Genomic DNA, 24,880 nt, shown 5'->3' on the forward strand with positions numbered 1-24,880 from the left:
AATAATAATTACTTACACTTATATAGCGCTTTTCTGGACACTCCACTCAAAGCGCTTTACAGGTAATGGGGATCCCCTCCACCACCACCAATGTGCAGCCCCACCTGGATGATGTGACAGCAGCCATAGTGCGCCAGAACGCTCACCACACACCAGCTCTCAGTGGGGAGGAGAGCAGAGTGATGAAGCCACTTCAGGATTATTAGGAGGCCGTGATTGGTAAAGACCAATGGGAAATTTGGCCAGGACTCTGGGATTACACCCCTACACTTTTAGAGAGACGCCCTGGGATTTTTAATGACCACAGAGAGTCAGGACCTCAGTTTTATGTCTTATCTGAAGGATGGTGACTTTTTTTTTTTTTTACAGTATAGTGTCCCCATCAATATACTGGGGCATTAGGACCCACAAAGGGTGTAGGGTGAGCGCCCCCTTCTGGCCCCACTAACACCTCCGGCAGCAACCTTAGTTTTTCCCAGGAGGTCTCCCATCCAGGTACTGACCAGGCTGACCTGCTGAGCTTCGGTGGGTTGCCAGTTGTGAGTTGCAGGATGTTATTGCTGCTGGCAGAATAAGCTGTCTTACTCCCAGAAGTGAATCTATGGCTCTGAGCAGACTGATGAAACAGTCCTGCGCTGTTTTAGTATGCAAATGAGCTTTTCTTCAATACTATGCCCCAGAAGCAGATTTTGTTCTCAATGGTAGTTCTCTCTGTGTCATATAATATTATTCAGGATATTGCGATCAGGAAGAAGTGAGTAGTAAAGAGTAAGGTTAGTGAGATTGTTTCAGAATAAGGATTTACTGTTAGATCACGGGATGTTCTGGATAAAGGATCTTTTATTTCTGTTGGGTCTCCGCTAGCCGAGAAGCCTGCGTTCCCTGTGTAATGAGACTCAAGCCCAGCTCGTCGGTAGCAGAAGAAATGAAAAAAGGTCGAACTGAAGAGGCACTGAAACACTGGTCTTGTTCTGTTAACTTTTTGTCTCATTTGTTACATGACATATGTATTTTCAAAGCAGGTCATGTTTAAAAAAAAATATATTCAGCTACAGCTTCGGTAGGATTAAACTCTTCACATTTAAAAAATATATATAAATCAGCAACTTTCTTTTATTCTGTAGCTGCATTCATAAGCATCTAACATGGAGAGCACACTCATCAGTTTTTAAGCTCCTACAAAAATAAATTGAATGAAACTGTCTGGACCGAAATGCAGTTGTTCAGGTCTGGAGACAGAAATTGCAAATCTTGTGAAACTCTCAGTGCAGTTCTTTATAAAAATATCACTGAGTTTGGTTGACATTTTAGAACAAGGAACATTTTATAAACTTCAAGGGTTTTGAAAATTGTGTAAGTGATTAATGTTTTCTTTAACTAAATACATCCAGAGATAATTTATATACAGTAAATACCAAATCTGCATTTTTAAGTGGAATATTCTAAAAAACTCTAAACTCTAAAACACATTTTTTCAAATAGCTGTGGTTGCAGTAGTTATCTTTTTGGACTGAAATCCAATGTTTTCCTGATGTCATTATCATTGAAACATTACAGGACAAAGCACTTCTAAATCATTCTGACAAACACTCGGCTCAGAATATGATAATTAGCAATACATTTTCAGACATCAATCTAGATTGAAGATTCCTTTAGCCTGAAAAAGGATGCGATTCTTGTATGGGAGTGCACATTTTCCTTCGCTCCAAATAGGATCTGTAATACTCCAAATGTTTTCATTGAGTGTTTTGGTAGGCTAATAAATGTGGGACCTGTATGTTGACCTTTCCACCCTATTTAGACTACGAGAAATCAAACAGGCAACGAGAAATGTGTTTATAATGGAAGAAGCCACCTGTATACAACAGGCTGTTAAAGGAGAACTGTGACAGCAGCCATTATTATTCATTGTAGAGTCGTGAATTAACAACTTTCACATCCCAAGAGGGGCCGCTCTGTTTTTAATAGCCTGCAAAACTCAATTAAGTTTTCTGCTAGAGGAAGTTTTTTAGATTTGATTCATGCATCACGCCATTGGAATGGTCGCTTTCTTCCAGTGTTATATTCTTCATTTAGAAAAATTCTTCCTCCGGCTACAATATTAATTACATTCTTAGCTGGGCTCTGTGTAAAGGTTGCAGCAAAACAGCTGCTTCAATTTCTTCATGTGTGTCATTATTTAATTTATATATATGCATGACATTTGCCTTATCCTTTTCTTTTTATTGTAGGTTTTATAATTCCCCATTATGACTTTTTTTAATACTATTATTAGCCATTGGTAGCTGTTGCAGAGTTAATTTCAGGTAATATGTAAGGATTCGTTATAGCGAATTGTGTGTTCTTTTACCATTATTATTGGTCATTATTTTTATATACTCCGTGATCTAAGCAGAGCGTTGATTATTGTGTCCTATACTGGACAGTATATGAGTTCTGGGCAAAGTTCTTCTGCAATATTTTGTATATTACAGTTCCAGACAAAAGAATTGTTAACTTTGACAAGTAATATTACTCCTTAAACTATATTAATCAATTTTATCTTTGCGAAGTTTATGCAACATGGGTTTATCCTTGTGAGCAGTACGTAAGAAGGCCATACTGTAGGTTCAGGCAAGATGGGGATTCTTGTCTGGAAGACATCCCCCCAGAGAGCAGTGGGGAATGACCAGCTGTCCTCAGACACCCTCGGTCAAGTCAGATGGCGTTTGAAAACCCAGAAGCAGAAGTGTTCGGGGGTCCGTTGACCTCTGCTGTCCAGAAGGAGGGCAGGGCTTCTGCGGATGCACTGCGTCAGAGGAAAAGGGAGAAAACAAGGGAAATCCTTCCGGCTTTTGTAGCTGGTTAGCAATTTTGTTGCCTGGCTGTTCATAGAACAGGGACACCATGAGAAGCAAAGTCAGAAGGGCATAGGGGAACACGGCTGTATTCATGGCCTCTGGCTGAGCTCAGAATTGAAAAGAACCCAGTAACTGAGTTGCCTCTGGAAAAACGAGGAAAAAAAAGGAAATTCAGGGCAACGAGAGGTCCAACTTGTCCCTCATACTGTGATTCTGGTGATTGTGTAAAGTAAGGTAACTGACTGTGAGTAAAGTGGACATCTTGACTTACGGGTATGTTACCATTTCCATGGTAAATAACGTGTGGAGTCTGATACTGCAGATCGTAATTCTCTGGAATGCTATGTTGATAAAACAACAAACTTCTGATTTAAGGTTTGGTTTTTCTAGTCCCTGAATAAATTCAATTTTCCCCATCCAAAGACTTAGAAAATATATTTTTATGAAAACTGCAACATTATCTGGTAAAAATCTAAAAGTTAGGTCATACAGTATTTTAATAGACTATCAGCAACCGCACTGAGAGACTAGACCATGGTCCTATACTGCTCTCTGTTGTTCACTTTACTTGTTGCAGACCAGTCAAGACTGAATTTATTGAGTTTAAGCTTCAGCTGTGGACTATGAGGACATCGCCTGAATGCTCTGTAAAGTGTATTTTGTTATAAGAAATAATCTAGGCATATGTTTTCAAATAATTAGGTGCTAAATTTTATCAGAGAGTAGGTGTAGAACAAATGACAATATTTTTTCAGTAGACAAAGAAACTGTCCTAGAAAATCCAGCCCTCACAAACTTGAAACATTGAAAGGTATTCTGATAATAAGCCACTACTAGACAAGGACAGGATTGGAGGACGGGCCTGAGGAGCAATAAATTAACTTTAGTGGATTATAATCCTCAGAAACCCTTGAGGGAATTGGATTGAATAAGAACCTACAAATTGGGGTGCTACACTCTCCCCTTTTACTACCTGTAGGCTGATAAATTCAAATGTGCTGGATTGCAGTGCACTGAATTAAATGGGACTCCCTAACTAGTTCAATTACAAAAAAAGCTATAGAACAACATTACTGATTGTACTGATCTGTTTAACATGATTTGTCTTCAATATCGTTTTGCTTTGTAATACACTATTATGTAAGGTGGACAGAAACTAAGATGTCCTACAAAGCCAGATGGAATTGTTATGTCAGTGTCATGTTAGAAACAGTATAAAATGACTCATTCAAATATTTAACGGCTGTGACAGTTGTACAGTAGCTGAAATTGCATTTCTTAATTTGTTTGTTTTATTGTTACTCTGTTGTACTCTTAGCAACCGTGGCCTCCTTCATTTGCCAAGCGCGACCTTTGACACTAGTGTACCAATGTCCTGTATTCAGCTTTTTCTTATACTTGCTGAGGTAATTTACCCATAACAATCTTTTCCTCTATTCATAGATCATAATAAGAGAAGATGTCCGGATGAAATTTAGAAATTATTACCCTTGTGTAACATTTATACAAGGTTAGTATTCGAGAAGAGTCAGTAACTGACGTTGGGTCTAATGTTGATGAAGAATGGCGTAGAAAATAGAGTATAAAGTCTAATAATAATTGAAGAATGTAAATCATGGGGGACGCTTGGGGTATATCTCATTTTTGAATGTTGTGCTCAGTTTTGGCCTCCATGATGCAAAAGTGATATTGTGTTTTTTTTTTAATGAGAGCAATCAGTCAAATTCCTAGTCTGAATGAAACATCAGATGTAAAGATTAAGACTGAGTACTTTTTGACTGTACTTTTTTTCACTACATTTTTGGGGAAAAAAATGCAATTTACGATGTGAGTCTATTGTGAATTAAAATATTGCACAAGGATTCTATCTCCTGAAGACTGTAATGGATAATATGCTATATAGTAAAAATTAAAACAATATTGTGAAATATATACAGTATATATGAATTTACTGGAGCCTGTTATGTCAGATCTGTAACTGCATATTGAAAGCAATTAGCTTGTGTATATGTATGGCATGACATTTTATACACAATAGATATTCCGGTTGTTAAAAACTCCTTATATTTGCAATTTAACAAGAATAACCTTTTAAGCTATATATGATGCTATACTGTATATTTAATTTCTTATATAGTGTATGTGTCTACAACATTATGTTTACTGGACAAGATTTTTACACTGCAGACTTTTTTCATGAAATCCGTATCTTTTTTGCATGCTATTAATGCATGCCATTGCCATGACTTCATAATGAATTTATTGTCATTCATTGCAAATGTCAAACGATATGTCATTTTTGCATTGATTTTTCTTTATTTGACTTGAAGAAATGCGTCCAAAAAAATTAATATTGACAGCAGGTTCTGTGATCTGCAGCAATTAGCATCAGACCGGAAAGTGTGTATTGCTTTGTGATGCAGCTTAATGAGAATATATACATAAAAACTCAATTCTTTTAGCCTGGAAATCAATAGCAAATAACAATAATGACATAGCCAAATATGCTTTGCCATAAAAGTATATTTCTGACAGCTGGAAAGTATTTTATGATTAAAGCTGTCTTGTTTTATTTATATTTTTTTGGGGGGGGGCTCAACATTGTATTTAAGGCACTACCCTCACCAACTCACCCTGTACAGTACTTTAAATAGTCTGCTTGTTCGCTAAGGACTTAAAGACGGTGAGTAGCCTCATTTGTTTTTCAGACTATTACTACTTTGACTGAGTAGAGCAAGAGATTCATCAACTAAATTTAATGTAACTGTATCAATGTTCCACTAGATGTGCTACAATGATTTTCTGACCTATGTGGATCTTACAATTGATTTTTAGACTTAGTTATAGTTAATTATAAGCTTCAGATCAGTCTGGATTTTAGAGCACCAGTAATGACAACTGTACATGCAGTGGGTACATAACTTATTATATCTGATTGCTAAAGGTGTCTGGACCATGACTGTTTTATGACTTTAGATGGGACCTGAGGCCACTTTTATTATGAATCAGACTCCTACATGTAATATTTTTATATGTTTTATATTTTGCAGGAAGACATCATGGCATTTCTAATTAGCTTTGTGCAGGTACTTGTACTGGCAACAGTTCTCTTCCAAGAAATGACATCACTTCCAGTTCCTGAGAGGTAAAACTGCCTGAATCTCATGCTTTTAGCTAAAACTTCATTTAGTTCTGTGAAACTATGAGAACTCTGAGATAAAGAATTTTCTTTGGAATATAGAAATTGGGTTTCAAACCCTTCGTCTTTAGCAGCCGTCATAGACGCTTATGCCCGTCTTTGGTTTTACAGTATCTTAATTCATTAGTTCACAATACTTCTGTTCTTCAGGTATTTTAGCTTATATAAATATTTTATAATTACATCATATTTTTTTAAGGGGCATAAACAGGAAATAGATTGTGTGAGTTCGTTTACATGTAAAACCAGTAATATAAATACTTTTACGTAAACTGCCTTTTGGGAGCCAAGGTAAGTAAGTGCAGAACTGGAGTTTACATACTGACTCTAAGGGAAGTGCTCTTCTCATTAATGATGAGTTATGTTAATCATGTTAATAATGTATCAAAGAACACTCATGAGTAATTGAAAGATATAGCAGCATGGAGCCTATTCCAGAAGCATAGGGAACAAAGCAGGACTACACTCTGGCTAGGATGCTGGTCAGTCACCGGGCACATTCAGACACACAATTAAACCAGATAGCATGGCTTTGGTGGAAGCACACCCAACACAAATCCATGCACCCATATCAGAACTGAATCCAAGACCAGCGCTATTGCAACCACAATGCAACCTCTTTCTGATCATCATCTTGATTTTTTTAGCAGATTCCTCACTAGTGGTGTAGAATGTTCTTATATTTATATGGTATTGCTTTTATGGTTTAGTTGAGTCCATTTCTTGTTTTAGCTGGTTCATCAGATGCTTTTAGCACTGTCATGGGTTGCCCTTTTCTGCGCGGTTCAAAACAATGTGTGCATTTCAGCAAAATTGTTCCACGAAAAGACTGTCAGAAAAGTATTGATCACTTTTTCATTGTATTAATAATGATAAAGAATGCATCAATTTCCCTACGGGATTAATAAAGTATTATCTATCTATCTAATGGAGCTGCTTTAAGCCTTCTCTTCAAGATCCAGATATTAAATGAAATGTGCCTTAATACTTTTGCAGTCTGTCGGTGGTGTCTGGATTAAGCACAAGACAGCTTGGAGACATAGAATTCTCCAATAGATACGCAGAATTCCTGAGATCCAAGGCCAAGATGAGTACAATCTGCTCCTTTCTACGCCGCATGCAGAGTTCTAAAATAAGGTATTTTATTACATGTTACTGTTATTGCTATTGTGTTACGGTCTATTGTCTTATCTTCTGTCCTATTTATATACTGCACCTGAGTGACTAATGAGAAACACTTTTCGTTATACTATGCACCTGTGTAAGTTTAATGACAATAAAGTTGAATTGAATTTAAATGCGCTCTTTCATAGGAATCAAATTTAATTGTTAGAAATGTGGACATTTCTTGCAAACAAAATTACTTGCAGTTTTTCAAGATATTATTATTATTATTATTATTATTATTATTATTATTATTATTATTATTATTATTATTATTACTACAAGACATACAAGGTGAAATCCTTATGCTTGCACATATAAGTATTATTGCATATTGTATATATAGCTTGTTTACTTTTATCAGAAAGTGTGAAAATGAACTGTACTGTGTTAATAGTTGTATATACTGTACATAAATGAATGTATAGACCGTATTTAATATTACTAAAGCTGTAAACATTAGAAGATATGTCTAGGATGTAAATGTGCTCCTTATTTTCTGCAACAATGTTTTCCAACCCTTATCCAGCTGGACTACTGTTGAAGAAGAGAAGGTGAACCAGCTCATGAGGCAGTATATGTGCCCAATAGCGAACCAGTGGGCATCAGATTTGTAAAAAGAAATTTCTTGGTGACCAACCAAGAAGAGAAAGAAAAACACAAAATTGCAAGACTCTCTCAGTTCTGTGCCTTTGCATGTGTTTGTCTGAATTTGTCCATTCATACAAGGCATATGCAATAAAAATGCAGTTTTCACCTAATTATTTTATTGCAAGCCTTGATTATTTGTTCATGCTCTATGTCTGAAAGACAATGTGGAACCAATGCTTACTTTGTGAATTAACAGATTTGTATAGATCTATATATTGTTGCAAACATTATTTTCTCTGTATAATGTAATGGCTTTACGTAAATCAAACCACGGATAGCAAAACTGCCGATGTATCATGGACTTGTATCAGACTATCAGTTAACCATTTAGATTACTCATAAAGATTTAATAAAGGTGATTCCACAAAAAAACGTGAAAGATGTGTGTCTGAGACTGAGGAAAGAGAAACCTGATTTGCTTCTTTTTATATTGGTATCATTCTATCAACAATCAGTGTGAATTCACTTGAATTTTACAGAAAACCTTTTGACTGGTAAAGGATGTGTGTTCTCATAAAAAAATAGTTTAAAAAGCTAATAGCCTGTGAAATGTTAAACATTTTTATATATTCCTAATTATTATGTATTCCACTGATAGTACATCAGTTGCAATCAGCAATTGACATCAACCTCTCTGATATGTGAGCCCATTTTGTGATATTACACATGTAATAGTGACACACAGGCACATGTGAAAACCACAATATCTGGTACACCACATAAAAAACAGAGCAGAAAGAATGTGTTAATAAAAACTAATGCTTGCAACACAGAAAAAAATATTGCTCATTTATAACAAAGAACATTTATTATTTTGCTATTTGCTGACTTCTTTACAGTTATAAAAATTGATGTGAATATTAATTCACATTCACATGTGGTCTCATTTTACAGAGAGTAACTGCATTTTTCCTGAGACCATGCACACACTTTTCAGACCCTTTTCAGTTGTGTAAGACCTCAGCTTTAAAGTGTATTCTCTGTCAGTACATGAGGAAAGATAATTAGCAGAGTCCTACCAAGTAAAGACGTAAGCAAGCAATACAACAACAAAACGTACTTGCTTTACTAAAGAATACAACACAATAGCCTTAAGTCTATTCATTTACCTTAAGTTAATCAGCAAAAACAATTCACAAATTGATAGGGTTCAAGGTTAATTAAATAAACATGTAAACTGTTTACTTCCTTCCAGATAGCTTACATACTTTTTCCTTTATTTCTCAAATAACACGAGTTTTATACAGTAAGTGTGTGTTTTATAAATTATGACTGATTTGATACATTTGTCAGTATATATCCCAGTGACTATTTTCCTGCCTTTTTCATCCAAACAGGAGGCTGGTAAAGCATTAGGTTTCTACCTCCTATTTTCAGAAACACATTCTGAACTTTAATGCTGAAAATGCGGAAGTGAATTTAAGTGTAAAAGACGTTTTCTTATGTGGTAACACTCTTCCTTTTGTCTTATGAACTTGAAATATTCATATAGTCCAATCCCACGCTTTGATCAGGATTGTCTTCATCAGAGGTTGTGATGAGGACGGTGGTGTTTAGCGGGTGGCTTCAGTAGTTTTCGAAGACGGCCCTGGGGGCTGTTTTCCTTCGTGGAAGGAAAGTAAGATGATGGATGCGTCTTGCTCCTCGAGCCACTCCCCCAATACCTTCCATTGTGATGACTCATTCACTTTGCTGGGAATTCATAACATTTTGTCCAGTAAGTGTACAAGTGTTCCAAAACGCTTTTTTAAAATCACACACATACAGTATGTATTGATGAAGAACTCGAATATTTAAGGGAATGACTACCAAATTCATATTTAAATTGTTTTAGATGATTCTAATACACCAATAACTAGTAATTCAGACTTGCTGCATTCTGTATTGCACACATTATGCTATTAATATGAGATACATTTTGTTGCCTTTGCTCTGATGACAGTTTTATACTATAGAGGTTTTTTTTTTATTAGACTCTAGGCTTCTACAACACAACATGGTATTTCTTTTGTACATGGAGCACATAGGAAGAAAAGAGAAATGGTTCCCTAGTGTTTACCATAAAGCAGGCAGTTTTATAGCTCACACACAAGGGAAAAGTCCACAACATGTGAAGTCCTGAAGCCATAAATGCGATAAGTCCAAGTGACGAAGGCTGGAGAGGCTACACCTCATCAGGAAGTTAGGTTTTATCTATCCAGAAGAAACGGCTTGTGCCAGGGGCTCTGTGCTTCTCTTCTCAGAGGATTCAGGATGGATTTAAAATATAAAAGATTTTCCGTCAACGGGATCCTCTTTCTCCTACTCCTGTTCTTCCTCCACAGAGAATGTGACTGTCAAAGTAAGCTTGTTCTTCAGTATATTTATATTTTCTCTTTTTTAAGATCAGTTTTAATTAGAATACTATATTTCCTGGGCTTAAATGTATAGTAACAGTACAACAATATTATTGTAAAACCACTCTTTACTGCTCCTTCCCTGCTGATTTCTGTACTCTTTATGACAGGAATATCATCTGTGTTTTAATATAGTGTTTTTTTTCAGAATTGGATGTGTTTTTCCCTCCTAATTTGTGTTATAAATCTTAATTGTCCGGGGAAGAAGTTTTATGGTCTTTTCCATTTTTTAAAACCTGTTATATACAGTACATTTTACATAGAACACTTGTATAGATCTTAAACCTGTATTTACAATGTTAAATAACAATAATAAGAGGTTGCAAATAGACCATACTTTTTAAAAGCGCTTATGTAGGCTTTATATCAAAGGAGAGTACTTTAGACTTCCTTTCTAATTCTGTTGTCTCCCCCGAACAGAATAAAGTCTGATTTCTTATATGAAGAATTTCTTCGTGCTGGTGCACTGGAGCTGAATTACTGATCCTGAGGGTGGAATTCCATCTGTCAGTCCTATAACATCACTTCTTGCAAAATACTTTTCCTTATAGCTCTCTAACCTTAGTATTGTCCAGGCTAAGAAACAAGTTTACAGGCATTCATTACTCCATAGTGGTGTAGAGTAGACTATGTGAATGTTTTTTCTGAGCAGCCGTGATATACAGTATAAAGTTGTTTCTGATTAACAGCAATAGTTATTGTGCAGTATGTAATTCATGTAAATGTTCTTTCTTTATGGTTCTTTTCTCATTTGTGTCTAGTTTGTTCTCTGCCTGTTCCTGTACCCATACAAATCGAGGAGAACAACGCCATTGATCAGGAAGTTGTAAATATCACCACATCAGCTGGTGTAAAGCTTACCATATCTGAAGATAAAAGTCAAGCATTTGCTTTGCATGATAAAACACTAGTTCTGACAAAACAAATGGATTATGAGGTATCTGTCTGTCTTTTGGTATAACTGTTGAATCATTTAAGTGACATTACCTAACATGAAAGTCTTTCAGATGATTCATATTTATTTGGAAAATTTTCAAGTACAATATAAGGTAAATTAAAAAAAAATGTTTGTGTTTGTTTTTCAGAATATGGCAGAGAAAGTGATCATAGCCTCTATTCGATGTGAAAAAGAAGCAGAAACAGTGGTATTATTGTTCTTGTTGTTGTTCATGTTGTTATTATTATTATTTATATGATATAATTTCTATATGATTATAGATGGCATTTGTACCCAACGTGATAGGCTAATGGGTGGTGTTGTACATATATTCAATGCTAAAGCATTACCTGCTTTTTCCAATGGGAGTCATACAAAGGATACAATAATGGTATGTAATACAGTAGAAGCATCCCTAGAATACATCCTTTTTCAAGTGTTTCTTAACACTTTCTCCTCCCCAGCTGTTGGGGAGGAGATGAGAAGGTTGTACTAGTTTTATCTTCCTGACCAGGAAAAAAGGCTAAAATAGTGTATCAACCTGTATACCACCAGATCCCTTAATACTGTCAGTTAGTCTGAAGTCCTTATAAGTTGCAATATGCCTAAAACTCTGCAGTTGTTGCCTAAAAAGTAATATATTCAATCTGAGATCTTGTTACGAGTTTTTTGTCTCTGAATAATCCGGCTCTGTCATACATCACTGAACTTCTTCATGTATAGTATACACTTTCTCCATAGTCGTTCAGGTGGGGAGCTGCGTCAGCATGAGTAGGCTGCAAAGGAACAAGTAATAGGTTTATTCCTGCTGAAAAGAGAAGAAAGAAAATGCAACGTTTCAGCCATGGAGCCTTCTTCAGCTGTGCCTTCTTCATACCTGAAGAAGGCTCCACGGCCGAAACGTTGCATTTTCTTTCTTCTCTTTTCAGCATGGAATAAACCTATTGCTTGTTACTTTCTCTGTAGGCTCTGTTCAGTTGAGGTTGGTTTTTTAGTCATCTCAGACTGCTGGGGACCATACTTTTTCTCTCGCTTCTCAATTATTATGGAATACCCTTCCTCCAACCTTTCAAGAGACAAATTCTTTGGCTCTTTTAAAGACTAAACTTAAAACTCATATTTTTACTAGGGCATTTACTGTATGTATTTTTAACTTGTATTTACTTTTATCATACTTTATTTGTGAGCACTGCGTTTAAATTGATGCTTGTTTTCTATCCTTTTTTTTAGGTTTTTTTACATATTTTTGTTGAAATAACAAATGTTAATGAATATCCTCCATATTTTCAAGAACTAAGCTATACTCTGTCTGTAGATGAGGTAAGTGTTTTAGGTTTGGACTACATTCAGAGTCCTAAGACATGATAAATTCGGAGGCTTATTGGGCACCTGTAACCAAAAATGCCTTCAGAAAGCTACTATAGTTAATTCTGCAGGTTCTAGAAGCAATGTTTTAATATTACTGTACTGTCTATGATACCCCAGTTAAAATTAAATCCTAGTTTTATCTTTTTAATTTGCCTGTTACCAATGTTTTTTGAGATGCAATGAAGTATGACCCCCAATTTACTTAGTAAAATTAAGGGCATAATTCGAATAAGTTAAATAACAAGTCAGAAGTGACATCACAATTAAAATAGATTTCAAAGGACCTAGAAAAAAATATAGTTGGTGCTTACCATTCTGGAGAGAGTTGCAAACCCATTTCTAAATATCTGGGGCTCCGTCTGTCTGCTAACAGACAGACAATCTACAGTTGGAGAAAATTCAAGACAATGGAGACTGTACCTAGGACCAGTCGTCCTGCCAAAGTCTCCTTAAGAGCAACCTGATAACCATCCAGGAAGTCTAGAAGAAATCCGGAGTAAGGTTTATCGATTTGGAGACCTGTCTCACCGTGGCTCATGCCTCAGCCTTCAAGAAAAGACTGAACGAGAAACGTTTTCATGGATAGATAGCCAGGAAGAAACCATTATCCTAAAAAAAGAACATTATTGCCTTTCCAAATTCACCAAAAAACAATTTTGTCCTCCAGACAGTTGAATCTGAAGTTGAGCTTTTTTGCTATAATGGAAAACATTCTAAATCTCTGACTTCTAACAGAAGAACCTCATTCCAGCTGTCTAGCATGATGGTGGGGGTGTCGTGGTCTGGGGCTGTGTTGCTGCCTCAGGATCTGGATCCTGATCTTGGCATTGTATTGGCAAATTCTGAAGGAAAATATCAGGCCATCCATTTCTAATCCCGTACTCATGCTTATCTCTGTTGGTCGTCTGTCACCAACATGTGTAGAAGGAACCCGCGTGATATTCCTTTCTAAAAGTTTATTTTCTAAAAAAAATTAGAAAACAAGTCGGGGGTCCTGCAACTGGTAGTGGGGATGTAACTACTTGCCTGCCCCAGCATGCTATTCCTGACTCCCATGTCCCCACCTCATCACCTGGGTACACATCCATTAGCTACAGCTGGAGCAGTGTCATGTATAGTAGCAAAACCAATGGCCCTAAACATACAATCAGATCTACAACTCAGTGGCTGAAGAAGACATTTTGAATTTCAGGATGGCCAAGGTAAAGCCCATACCGAAGTCCCACTGAAAAGTTATGTCAGCACCTGAAGAGAGCCGTTCATGCGAGGAAACACTTAAGTGTCTCTGACCTGAAGCAGTTCTGTATGTATGAACAGGCCAAAATTAATAAAAGCCAAGAGACTGATAAACAGTTGCAGGAAATGTTTACTTGAAGTCCTTGTTGTTCAATGACTACTTGTTACTGATTTTAATATTCAGATTTAAACATTTTGAAGGGGTGCTGGAGATATATTTCAATATTACACGGCATTCACCAGTGTCGCTAAATTTGTTTTTTTCAACGAACGTTCTCCTTAGTGTATTTGAGAACTCCTTTTAGAGATTTGTAGTCAGAAATTATAACCCACATTTTCCCAAAAGAAGGAAAAGCTTTATTAAAGTGTATTTTTTAAATATAGTTCCAACCAGTGAACACTAACATCGGCAGAGTAAATGCTGAAGATCGCGATGGGGATAGACTTTATTACCACTTGGACAACAGCACCGTAAGTCTCAGGCTTTTCCTTTCTCCATACAGGTATATCTGTGAAATCTAATGTGAATCAAGCCACTTTAATTAGCTTTATTTTTTTATGTAAAGTAGATGGACCTATAGTATACAGCCTTAATTGCTGTTTTCCTGCTGAATTTTTGACATTTTATTAATTCATTTACAAATCTGTTTAGACAGTATTTGTCCCTACATACTTTGATTTAAGTCTAGCAGGCCCTGGCTCTATTGTAAAATAAAACATTTGATCCAAGAGGTGTTGTTGTAGAATTGTTAACCAATTCTATCACTTTATCCATGACCCCAGCTATTTTCCAGCTCTTTTTAATGTTTTACTCTTTGTTTGCCTTCTTAGAATTTCACGATGCTCTGAGAATTTGTTGAAGTTTACATTTTTGACAATGTGCTCACTGTCCTTAATTAGAACATGAAGTTACTAATACTCTACATACAGGACTTTAAACAGAAATACTGTTTAAATATGCTTACCCATGCACATTAATTTCTTTTACAGAGTGGGGCTCAATATTTCCATTTGGCAAGTGTAACAGCCCCAGACATCTTAGTGAGTAAAATCTTGGACTACGATTCAACCCCCAAGTTGGATCTTATCTTATTTGTACGGGTAAGTTTCACAGGTTGCTGTGTGTTTTCCTAATATAGGTTCACTCAGAACTCTAATGGCACTCAGATCATGACTCTCATTCTCTCTATAGGATACTGAAAATGCTGGGGCTGCAAATTCCCACACAGCTTCCACAAACATAGCCATCGATGTTAAAGATATTGATAACCGCCCGCCATGGTTTCTGCCATGCAAGGAAATTTCATTTGATGATACCCGTACCAAAATATGTCTCAACATGGGCTATAAAGGAAGTGTCAATTTAACTGTTAAAGAGGTAGGAAAAAACACACTGTTTTATTTCTCAAACATGCGAAGGATGTGATCATTGAGTTCTGTCTTAAAAACTGGTGCAAGTAAAGGTACACAGAGCATTCAAACTTAAAAATGTACAGTACAAATCTCCATGTACTTTGACAGGAGTTTGTGTCTGAGACGCATGCAGTAGAAACCTGATCATATTGATCTGTTAATTTGGAATGTCAGACCATGCCAGTGTATTGCTTTTCTTTTTCCATGTTCTGCATTCAGGAATACTGAATACATTTCCTATTCTAAAGATATTTAGATTTGAGTGTTTAAACTTGGTTGTTTGTCAGAAATTTCAACAGGAAAACCTACCATTTTTTTTGCAACTGTTGTAGGTGTAAGGACTGTTGTACTTGTTTTACAAGCTTAGTATAACTTCACTCAAATCAGCTTGATTTGGCCATAATGTATTTGGTGGTTTGTGTTATAGGAAGGGGTATTGCCTTTGAAACCTGAACCCCTGTATGCTATTGATGGAGACAAGGGAATTAATGAACCGATAGAGTATTACATTTTGAGTGGTAAGTAGGGAAACACTGTTCAAAGTTTTGATTTTTAGAAAAGTAATTCCTTTATTTGTTTTGGGGAAGCTAGTTATGTTTATATTACAGTGCACTTTTAAACTTTTACACCTATAAATGAAGACTTTATCTGAGACTTTATCTGTCAATAGATTTATATGCTTTTTGTGCTGTTTTACATCTAACAGGGAATGAAGCAGGTCTGTTTGACATGAATAGTAATACTGGAAATATCACAATGTTAAAAGCTGTGGATATAGCAGGGCCAATACTCTTGACAGTTATGGTAAGTGCATTTATCCAGTGAAGGAAATCATTGTGTTTATGAGCAGTTTTTAAGAAACTTTAAAGCACTAAAATATACTTGGAAAACTCTGGGCTGCCATCGGAAATACCTTTCATATATTGTATAGAATCTGTATATGCTTCTCCATGCTTTTGCTAATTTTTAGATTTCTAATGGTGAATCTTTGAAGAAACAGATTCATTGATTATTCTTCCATCTTTCAGGCTTTCCAGACTAAGAACCCCAACCAGTTTTCTACGACGTCTGTTGTTATAGATGTTGTGATGAAGACCCTCAACCCTCCTGAGTTTGAAAAGCCCAGATATAACGGGTTTATATCCAGTGACTCAGATGTGGGGAGTATGGTCCTGGAAGAGGGGTTTTCTGCTAGGCCCTTGAAGGTCCTTGCTACGGACGCCGATTTCGCAGATGTGAGTAAAGCATCTTCTTCATTGTGATCTTTTTTTAGCCCATTCCCTTGCTCATTGTCCTCTGCAACCCCTTTAATTGCTGTTGCAATTATTTAATTGGCTTAAAGTCATGTGGCCTAGATGGACGGTGTACACAGAACAGGCACACAAAATAAGGAGGATAACGGCGTGTAAGCAAAACACTTCAGCAGGCACTGAAATGTTCCAGTACCGCTTAATGCTTTTAAGAAGATTTTTTCTGAAATTAGGCTTTCAGTGCAGGAAAAATTAATAGCTCTTTCCTGTTTCTTAATATTTACTGTTACAGTCTCATTGCAACACCATCTCCTTTGTTCTTATTTTACCATGAAGTATGTTAAGATTGTTTGACAATCCAAATTATTTACTGCTATTAGTAACTATTTATTACAATCAAAATAAAAAAGAACTGGTATGAAAATATACACATTATAAAAAGTATATAAACAGTATATATTATAAACCATATAAACGTATAAAAACAATAGTAAGACAATACCTCTACCCCACAGCAATAACCACAACACAAAATAAATGAAAAAACTAAAATAAAGCACTCAATAAAGAACAGGCTAAGGAATGTGTTTTTAATCGAGATGCAATTTCTTGTTTTGATAAATATTCACTGTCTTTTCTATGACATTCCAAATTGAGCTCAGGTACATCTAATTTCCTTGTGAGATCACTCTAAAACTTGAATGAAATACACTTGAGGTCAATTTAATTGCTTAACTTGATTTCAGAAGTAACACACCTGTCTATAAAAACCAAATACAAGCAAATCCTTTGGAAAAATATGTTTAGCAATAAAAAACATGTTGCACTGCATTCAATGACTTGGCATATTAAATAATTACAAGAGACTGTTCTAAAGTGGACACGAAAACAATGCATGGACATCAGCATAGGGGTGCTATAATTGAATCTGTTCAACCAGTTCAGAATTCAGTACCAACCACAGAACATAAAAAAAACAAACGCTAGGAGGTAAAAACAGACCTATAAAAATGGCAGAAGATGCTTCTTATAGCATGTGCTTAAGTTTTCCTGAAACAATTCCTGTTCTTATTTTAGGGTGTAAACCCTAATGTTGAATATAAAGTCCAAGACAACAATGACCTTACAGTGACTAAAGAAGGTTTTATTCTTACGAAGAAGATCTTACAACCTAACACAATTATTGCACAAGTAAGTAATCAGTATATTTTTATTTTGTTCTCTCTGGGAGAACTAAAGTGAGGGCATGTGTTAGTTTTAAGGAAGCATGTAAATATGTATCGTGTATAATGTAAGACAATGAAAGTACTCAGATTACAGTATATACCACTTTTGGGTAACAAGACATTTAGGATTTTCAAGTCAATGTATTACTCAACGGGGTTTAATACAACACAACATATTCAGTATTAAATTTCAGCTTATTTATGTGTCATGACACAGTTTACTTGACATGTTTGATATATCGGCTTATTTTGTCTGTGGTTCAAAAGTAAAAACAAAGAAAAAAAGGTCTCTTCGCTTGCAGATGTCAACAAGATTTTTGGTCTTTTGTCTCAATTGTATTTCCTCCAGATAATTGCTGAGGATATGTCAAATGGAGAATCTGCCTCAACTATAGTCACAGTTGAGGTGCTAATGGGTGAGCAGAATTTTAGTGAAATTGTGATGTAAAAATATGTTAGTGTATTTGCTAAACAAAACTTTGAGAAAAGGTTAAAAATATATCTGTATTCTAGCGTGTATTATTGTAGTATATTAAGTATAAAAATATGCCTAGATTATGTATGTTTATTATAGAGGTGAATTGTATCTATATTTTGTATTGTATCTCCATTTTTGTCAAGCTGCAGGATATCACAAGTATGATATTAAAGAACAGTAACTGGAAATTAAGATTTTGAAAACTGCTAACATTGGTACAGTACATCATTTTGAGCACATTATTTGCTAATCCTTTGATAATTGTTTTTCTTAAAATATAAAAAGTAGGGGTCAAAATGTTATAAAGATCATGGTGCTTTTTCATTAATTTTCTCCTCATTATGGGTTTCCATGAATATTTGTGTGTATCAAATTATTTTCCGCATTTAAAAATCTGCTTTGATTCACTTACTGGCTAAAAAATTAGGAAGACTCTGTAAAACGACTTGAATCTCTCTGTGACAAGTTATTTGTTTGCTAGATTGAGGAGAAGAAAACAGACTTTTATCCACATCCCTGAGTGAACAATCTCCAGGTCTCAAGCCTAATGAGCTCAAACTGCTGGAGCCACTGGCTTGTGCTGTTCAACCTAACTCACCTTTACTCTCTTCATCACTTCAGATGGCAGCTCTGCTGGAGAAGGGTGTGAAACTGGCCTGATAATATTTCTGAGCCTCATTGACTGCAGGTTGAGCTCACCCGGCTGCTTGTGATGATCCAATAAGTCAATCAGAGGGGATTCTTTAATGTTTTGGCCACTGAGTTCATAATGCAAATGTTATGAAGTGTTATTTGCTGTATCATACTGTACCTGGGGTTTCTTCCTCAGAAGGAAAGTTAGCTCAGCAGCTTTGCAGCTGCCTGTCATTGGGCTCAGCCTTGAGTTCTGAACACATGATTGTCCTCCAGAAGGGACACCTTCTCTCCTGAAGGTAGTCTCTGCTCAGACCTGGCGTAACTGCTGTTCTTCCAGGTGCTACCACTGCCATGCCTACCACAAACGCCACAACAGATCTGTTCAACAGCACCACTGCCCTCCCTACATCAGAGCCCACCCAGACCCCTGATGCCACCTATGGAAGCTCACCCTGGTCACCCTCCCCCTCATCTCTTCTCCCCACTTCAGGTCCTCACACAGGTAGACCAGCACTGCTCCGGAGCCCAGCTGGTGCAAAACATGTACTTTTGCTATTAAGACAATTAAGTACTGTCTTAATAGCACTGTAAGTATTATTACAGTGCACTAACCATGAAATGAAGCCAGTTGCCTAGCTAAAAATTATAATATGAGATGAAATGTATCTATTATATAGTCTGTTTCTCCAGTTTGACCTTTTCATCTAACATTACTACTGTATGTTACAACTAGAATTAATTACAGAAACTCAACGGTGGCATTTTGAGATTTGCTGTCATTGCTGCATAGTTGTGGACAAAACATTTTCTGAGCTTTCATGGAACTTTATTGTCCTCAAAATAAGCAAATGTTTGTAACGACGAAGATTATTTATTATTCTTGTCCAATCTATCGCACCATTTTCTTTAATATTTTTTGTCTGGCTCAAATCATTTGTCAGACTTAATAACTTACTTTCTGGCCAAAATATTAGGAAAACTATCAAATGACTTGACTCTCTCTGTGACAAGTTATTTGTTTGCTAGATTGAGGAGAAGAAAACAGACTTTTATCCACATCCCTGAGTGAACAATCTCCAGGTCTCAAGCCTAATGAGCTCAAACTGCTGGAGCCACTGGCTTGTGCTGTTCAACCTAACTCACCTTTACTCTCTTCATCACGTCAGATGGCAGCTCTGCTGGAGAAGGGTGTGAAACTGGCCTGATAATATTTCTGAGCCTCATTGACTGCAGGTTGAGCTCACCCGGCTGCTTGTGATGATCCAATAAGTCAATCAGAGGGGATTCTTTAATGTTTTGGCCACTGAGTTCATAATGCAAATGTTATGAAGTGTTATTTGCTGTATCATACTGTACCTGGGGTTTCTTCCTCAGAAGGAAAGTTAGCTCAGCAGCTTTGCAGCTGCCTGTCATTGGGCTCAGCCTTGAGTTCTGAACACATGATTGTCCCCCAGAAGGGACACCTTCTCTCCTGAAGGTAGTCTCTGCTCAGACCTGGCGTAACTGCTGTTCTTCCAGGTGCTACCACTGCCATGCCTACCACAAACACCACAACAGATCTGTTCAACAGCACCACTGCCCTCCCTACATCAGAGCCCACCCAGACCCCTGATGCCACCTATGGAAGCTCACCCTGGTCACCCTCCCCCTCATCTCTTCTCCCCACTTCAGGTCCTCACACAGGTAGACCAGCACTGCTCTGGGCCCAGCTGGTGCAAAAAACATTGACTATTTGCTTCTCAACAAGCATTTTGTTTCTCAGGGATACATAATGAGTGAAGAACCTTTGTTCTTCGTTTGCAGGACCTTTACTCATCTGTATTTTAACACTGCATGTTACGTAGCACCTGGTTTAGTTATATTAAAAGTGCTTAATTTGAAATGAAACTGCATGTATTGCGCATAGCACACTTTCTCGCTTAAATGTTGAATATTTAGAATATATTCAGCTCCTTGTCAAATTATATTTCAGCAGAGCTTTTTCTCCAAAAGTAATCTGCTACTTTACTTTTCCTATAGCGATCATCTGCCTCTTTTGTCCCAAATGACTCTAAGAGGCTAAAAGTGTAGTGCCATATTATTACACTGCGTGCAGTAGAATATTCACACATTTTGCATTATTTTGGATAAAATAATGATGCTGTCTTTTGATATAAGTTTATACTGGTGCAATGAACTCTGATGTATTTGTTTTATCTAACATTAGATGTGAACTGTTCAACATTGAGTCAGACGGATCCTGGCCTAATCAGTGTTGCTATGCACTGCTGATTTCCAATCAGTCATTCTGGTGTTATATTGATTGTCTCTTGTTTCACCTGGCTGCGCTAATGCTAGCACAATTCTAACAAGCATTTAGAGGCACTTTATCTTCTTTTTACCTCGTGCTTTTGATAACATCAGGCATGTGTTATTGTCAATTAACTGTAATCACATTGTCTGTCTTTAGAATTCACACAGACATCTTGTGTTTTGTTGTTTGCATATTAGTCAGTGACCAATGAGTACCTATCTTGAATTGTCTTATTTTTGTCATTTCTTATGTTTATAAGTGAACAAAACTGAATAATAGAAACATATTTACTGAAAACCTATTTATAATTTAAAAAATAAAAACCCTTTCATGGCAACTCTTCACCCAGCTACCCCACAGGGGGAACCCAAAACAGGTCCATCAGTGTCGAGTTCAGTAGTGCTTCTATTTCATTAACCACTATCTTACAAGGTTGTTGGGTTTCATACAAGGCACCATGGACCCAAGCAGCAGCTATCTTGATAAGAGGCATGTAAAGTATGGTCAGTTGGCACTAGGAGAAAGAGTGCAGTAGGTGCCAACAACAGAGAAATGACCCTTGTGGTAACAGTAAAGTCAGCCAGCCACACTCTTTTCTGCAGCTTGGTTTAAACATAACGAGAGACATCATTTCAGTATTAGAATTTTTATCTTCATCCTTCTAAAAATACATTAATTAATTCACTTAGATTGGAGGAAATTGATAAATAATTAAAAAGAAGGCAGTATCTTACTGATTATGTACATCCCCATCCATGTTTTGTTCTGTGTCATTAGGATAAACTGCACTCTTTTATCTCCTATTATCTATGAAACTTCTTTTTTCTCCAGCGTTTCTCATCTTCTCTGCTTTTGTAGGTGGCGATGCAGTGCTAACTGGTGCATACAGTCCAGAAGACATGGCTGCCCTGGGAGCTACTCTTGCTGTCCTGCTCATTCTTTCGATGGTGATAATTGGCCTGCTGGTATTTAAAATCTACAAAACAAAAACAGACTGGAAAAAGCTATCTGAAGCCAGTATCTTCCGGAGTTCTGTAAGCATAACATCGACATAATTGGTGAAATAATTCCTAATACAAAAGTAGTGTGCGATGCACAATATGCACAGGATATCTCTCGGCAGACAATCAATATACTCTATTTGAAGCTGTTTTTTCAGTGCACTGCAAAACTTTGGCATACTTGTTGAAGTTATATTTAGGATTCTTTTGTATTTTAACATTTTTTTTTAGGTAATTAATTATAAATGCAATTTCAAACACAAGGCCTGAAGATTTTTCCCTGGCAAAATGTAGGATTTTTGTAGTACACTCACTCAATAAATGATCTGAATATATTACTAAAGCATTCTCCTGTGACATGTGATCCATCTTTATTCTTTTTCTCCCCGACAGATTGGCCGCGGTTCCTCTGCAAATGACGGGATGCAGTTTGTAAATGATGGTTACAAGAATGGTGATGATGCAAGCAGTGTTGATTCCAAATGCCCAGACGAGGTTGACCACAATATATACGTAAATCTACAATCAAAAACCCAAGAGCTTCCCGAGCCTGTGAGCTTCTCGGCAGCTCCTGCTCTGGCCTCTGATCTGCTGGGAGATTCAAGCAGCCTGGCTGGGTCCGACAAAACAGAAAGTGAGAAAGAGGTCAAGCCCATCCTCACCAAGGAAAGAAGGAATGAAGAGGGGTATAAGTCCGTCTGGTTCAAAGAGGACATTGATCCCAATGCTAAAGAGGAAGTAGTCATTATTCCAGACAACCCAGAGACCGAAGCTGTGGAAGATTATGAATCCTTAGCTGGGGATGACAGTGACAAGGATCCTGAGTCTCCAACACCCCAAAGAAAAGCGTCCTTGGAAGATGCAGAGATTAAGTTTACCAAGACCTCCGCCGTCCGCTTCCAAGACCCCAAACCTCACAGTGGAGACAAATATAAATTGGACACTGACAACGAGGAAGACAACATATCTCTGTAAAAGAGAAACTCTTCTTGTTGCATGAGAAACACACCTGCATTGCCATGATCTGTTATGAACTCTCAGGATTTCACTGCAATCAGCAGAAGTGTGATTAGAAATTCCGTTGCTCGTGAATGCTGCCTTCCATTTAATTTTTCTGAAAGTGATTTTAGAACTTTTCTCTTTGAAAGATTATTAACCATTTCAAAAAATTTGAAATGTGAATGTGAGATTGATTTGTCAAAACGCCAGCAATGAGCTTTAAATTAGGTGAGTTTTTCCTTTTCACTTTTTTTTCCTTCCTTTTCCTACATGAGTGAAAGGAAATGAATACACAGTACAATGAGAACTCAAGTTGTTATAAATCGAGACATTTCTAAATCAAGTGCCAAACGCACAGACTTAGACTGTCTTAGTTGTCTTTAAGCTAAAAACTTCAAGCTTGCTCTCTCTAACATAGGAGTTGTAAGTAAATCTCAAGAGCTTCTTTTCATGATTTACTGAATGTGCGGAAATATTATTATTAATATATAATATTATTTATATTACTGTATTAGATGATCTTCTAGTAGGTAATTTATCACCCACAAGTTTTTGAAAGATTCATAATTGTCAATAGCAATGTAAAAATTAATGAACATTGGTGCACTTTAACTACTGTATATAAATGATATAATAGGGTAGTTAATTATACTCTACCCACTGTTTGTATTACAGTTTCTCATTAAACTTTGAATGCTTTGAAATAAGAAGACAAATACATATTGTCATAGCATATTATCAGCCCTAAACAAAATTGCTTACAGCAGTTTAAAAGAAATATAGAAGAATTTGATTGAAAAAAAAAGGTGTCTGTAGTGTGGTTGTCTATCCTGAGTTTCAGCTGCTGATCATGGTCTTGATCTCAACATGAGCACTGTAATAACAGCAACTGCAGTGCTACTTGTCACGTGCTATTTGCTTTTCATAAAAATAAACCTCATTAACTATAGCTGTGTGCTAAAAACAGCAGCAGAGTGACACATATCAGTGTACCTTGACCACAATGGCAGAAGCTGTGTGCAATATAGTTATGAATCAGTAGCCCTTCTATAGCTATGTCAGGATCAGTGCAGTGTGTCAAATGCAGTGTGATCTGTCATATTGTAACTCACTAAAACCAAACGGGCAGAGTGTGAGGTCTGTCTCGGGATCTGCTAGTTAACACTAGAGATGGGATTCAAATCTACACTTTGTTGCTGTAAGATGACTATAAAAAGATTTAAAAAAAAACAATAGTGAGGCACTCTGTGCCACTACTCAGTTATGGAAAACAAAGCTCTGTGTGTTTCACATTTTGTTTTATAACCAACCACATTTGCTTTAGGATTACAGTTAAAGAAGAAGCCGCATGGGAACTGGTGCAGGGTTTACCACATAAGGTTAATAGTTAATTCACACATTTCTTTTCATTATATTTGTGAAAGGACCTCTTTAAAAAGGTCTCTGATAAGGAGAGGAGTTAAGACTTTTATTGTACTGTGGAAATGTCATGTATTGCAAATTAAACACCACTCTGTGCAATAAAATATCAATTTTCAATAACTGCTTAGTATAAAATGGGGATGTTGATGTTGTGAGCTTGAGTCGAACATGGCAGACAATCTTACTTTATTGATTAAATCACTGTTGCAATGGTTGCTAGATACTATTAAATGGGGGCAAAAGCAAGTCACACACACAGAGGAAAACTTAGACTCCAATTAATCTAGACAACATGGCCTATGTGGCCATGGGGAGAAAAAGTAAGCTGCTGGGCAGACGTGTGCTGTGGTTCAGTTTAAAGAAAGCTGATA

General features: G+C 36.6%; 1 protein-coding gene and 1 long non-coding RNA gene across 5 annotated transcripts in view; both read left to right on the plus strand.

Annotated features, from left to right (window-relative positions):
• Positions 1-8,233, plus strand: part of LOC107075768 (uncharacterized) — a 48,633-nt gene extending 40,400 nt beyond the window's left edge. For 2 of the 4 annotated variants that reach the window (XR_011182917.1, XR_011182916.1), the window contains 4 exons: positions 4,284-4,350; positions 5,891-5,985; positions 7,036-7,176; positions 7,733-8,233. This is a non-coding gene — a long non-coding RNA (uncharacterized lncRNA). Of the gene's footprint in view, positions 1-4,283; positions 4,351-5,452; positions 5,524-5,890; positions 5,986-7,035; positions 7,177-7,732 lie in introns of all 4 variants that reach the window. The other 2 variants (XR_011182918.1, XR_011182919.1) reach the window with 2 other exon arrangements.
• A 1,813-nt stretch (positions 8,234-10,046) lies between these two features.
• cdhr5b (cadherin-related family member 5b) lies at positions 10,047-24,467 on the plus strand. Its single transcript, XM_069181868.1, has 16 exons — positions 10,047-10,195; positions 11,012-11,187; positions 11,336-11,395; positions 12,418-12,507; positions 14,176-14,262; positions 14,782-14,892; positions 14,984-15,169; positions 15,632-15,722; positions 15,911-16,008; positions 16,233-16,439; positions 17,532-17,645; positions 18,030-18,096; positions 19,132-19,296; positions 20,313-20,477; positions 21,946-22,121; positions 22,482-24,467. The coding sequence occupies exons 1-16, from the start codon at positions 10,108-10,110 to the stop codon at positions 23,061-23,063; spliced, it is 2,463 nt and encodes an 820-aa protein (XP_069037969.1). The 5' UTR covers positions 10,047-10,107; the 3' UTR covers positions 23,064-24,467.
• The last annotated feature ends 413 nt before the right edge of the window (positions 24,468-24,880 follow it).

The sequence above is a fragment of the Lepisosteus oculatus genome, chromosome 21, assembly GCF_040954835.1.
Source record: "Lepisosteus oculatus isolate fLepOcu1 chromosome 21, fLepOcu1.hap2, whole genome shotgun sequence".
NCBI classification, from domain to species: Eukaryota; Metazoa; Chordata; class Actinopteri; order Semionotiformes; family Lepisosteidae; genus Lepisosteus; species Lepisosteus oculatus.

What these genes read in the sequence shown, in the direction of transcription:
- cdhr5b (XM_069181868.1), top strand. Translation starts at nt 10,108, where the DNA reads ATGGATTTAAAATATAAAAGATTTTCCGTCAACGGGATCCTCTTTCTC. An exon ending in CAAAACAAATGGATTATGAG is followed by an intron (nt 11,188 to 11,335) that starts GTATCTGTCTGT and finishes TTTGTTTTTCAG; the next exon opens with AATATGGCAGAGAAAGTGAT. An exon ending in CACTTCAGGTCCTCACACAG is followed by an intron (nt 19,297 to 20,312) that starts GTAGACCAGCAC and finishes CTGTTCTTCCAG; the next exon opens with GTGCTACCACTGCCATGCCT.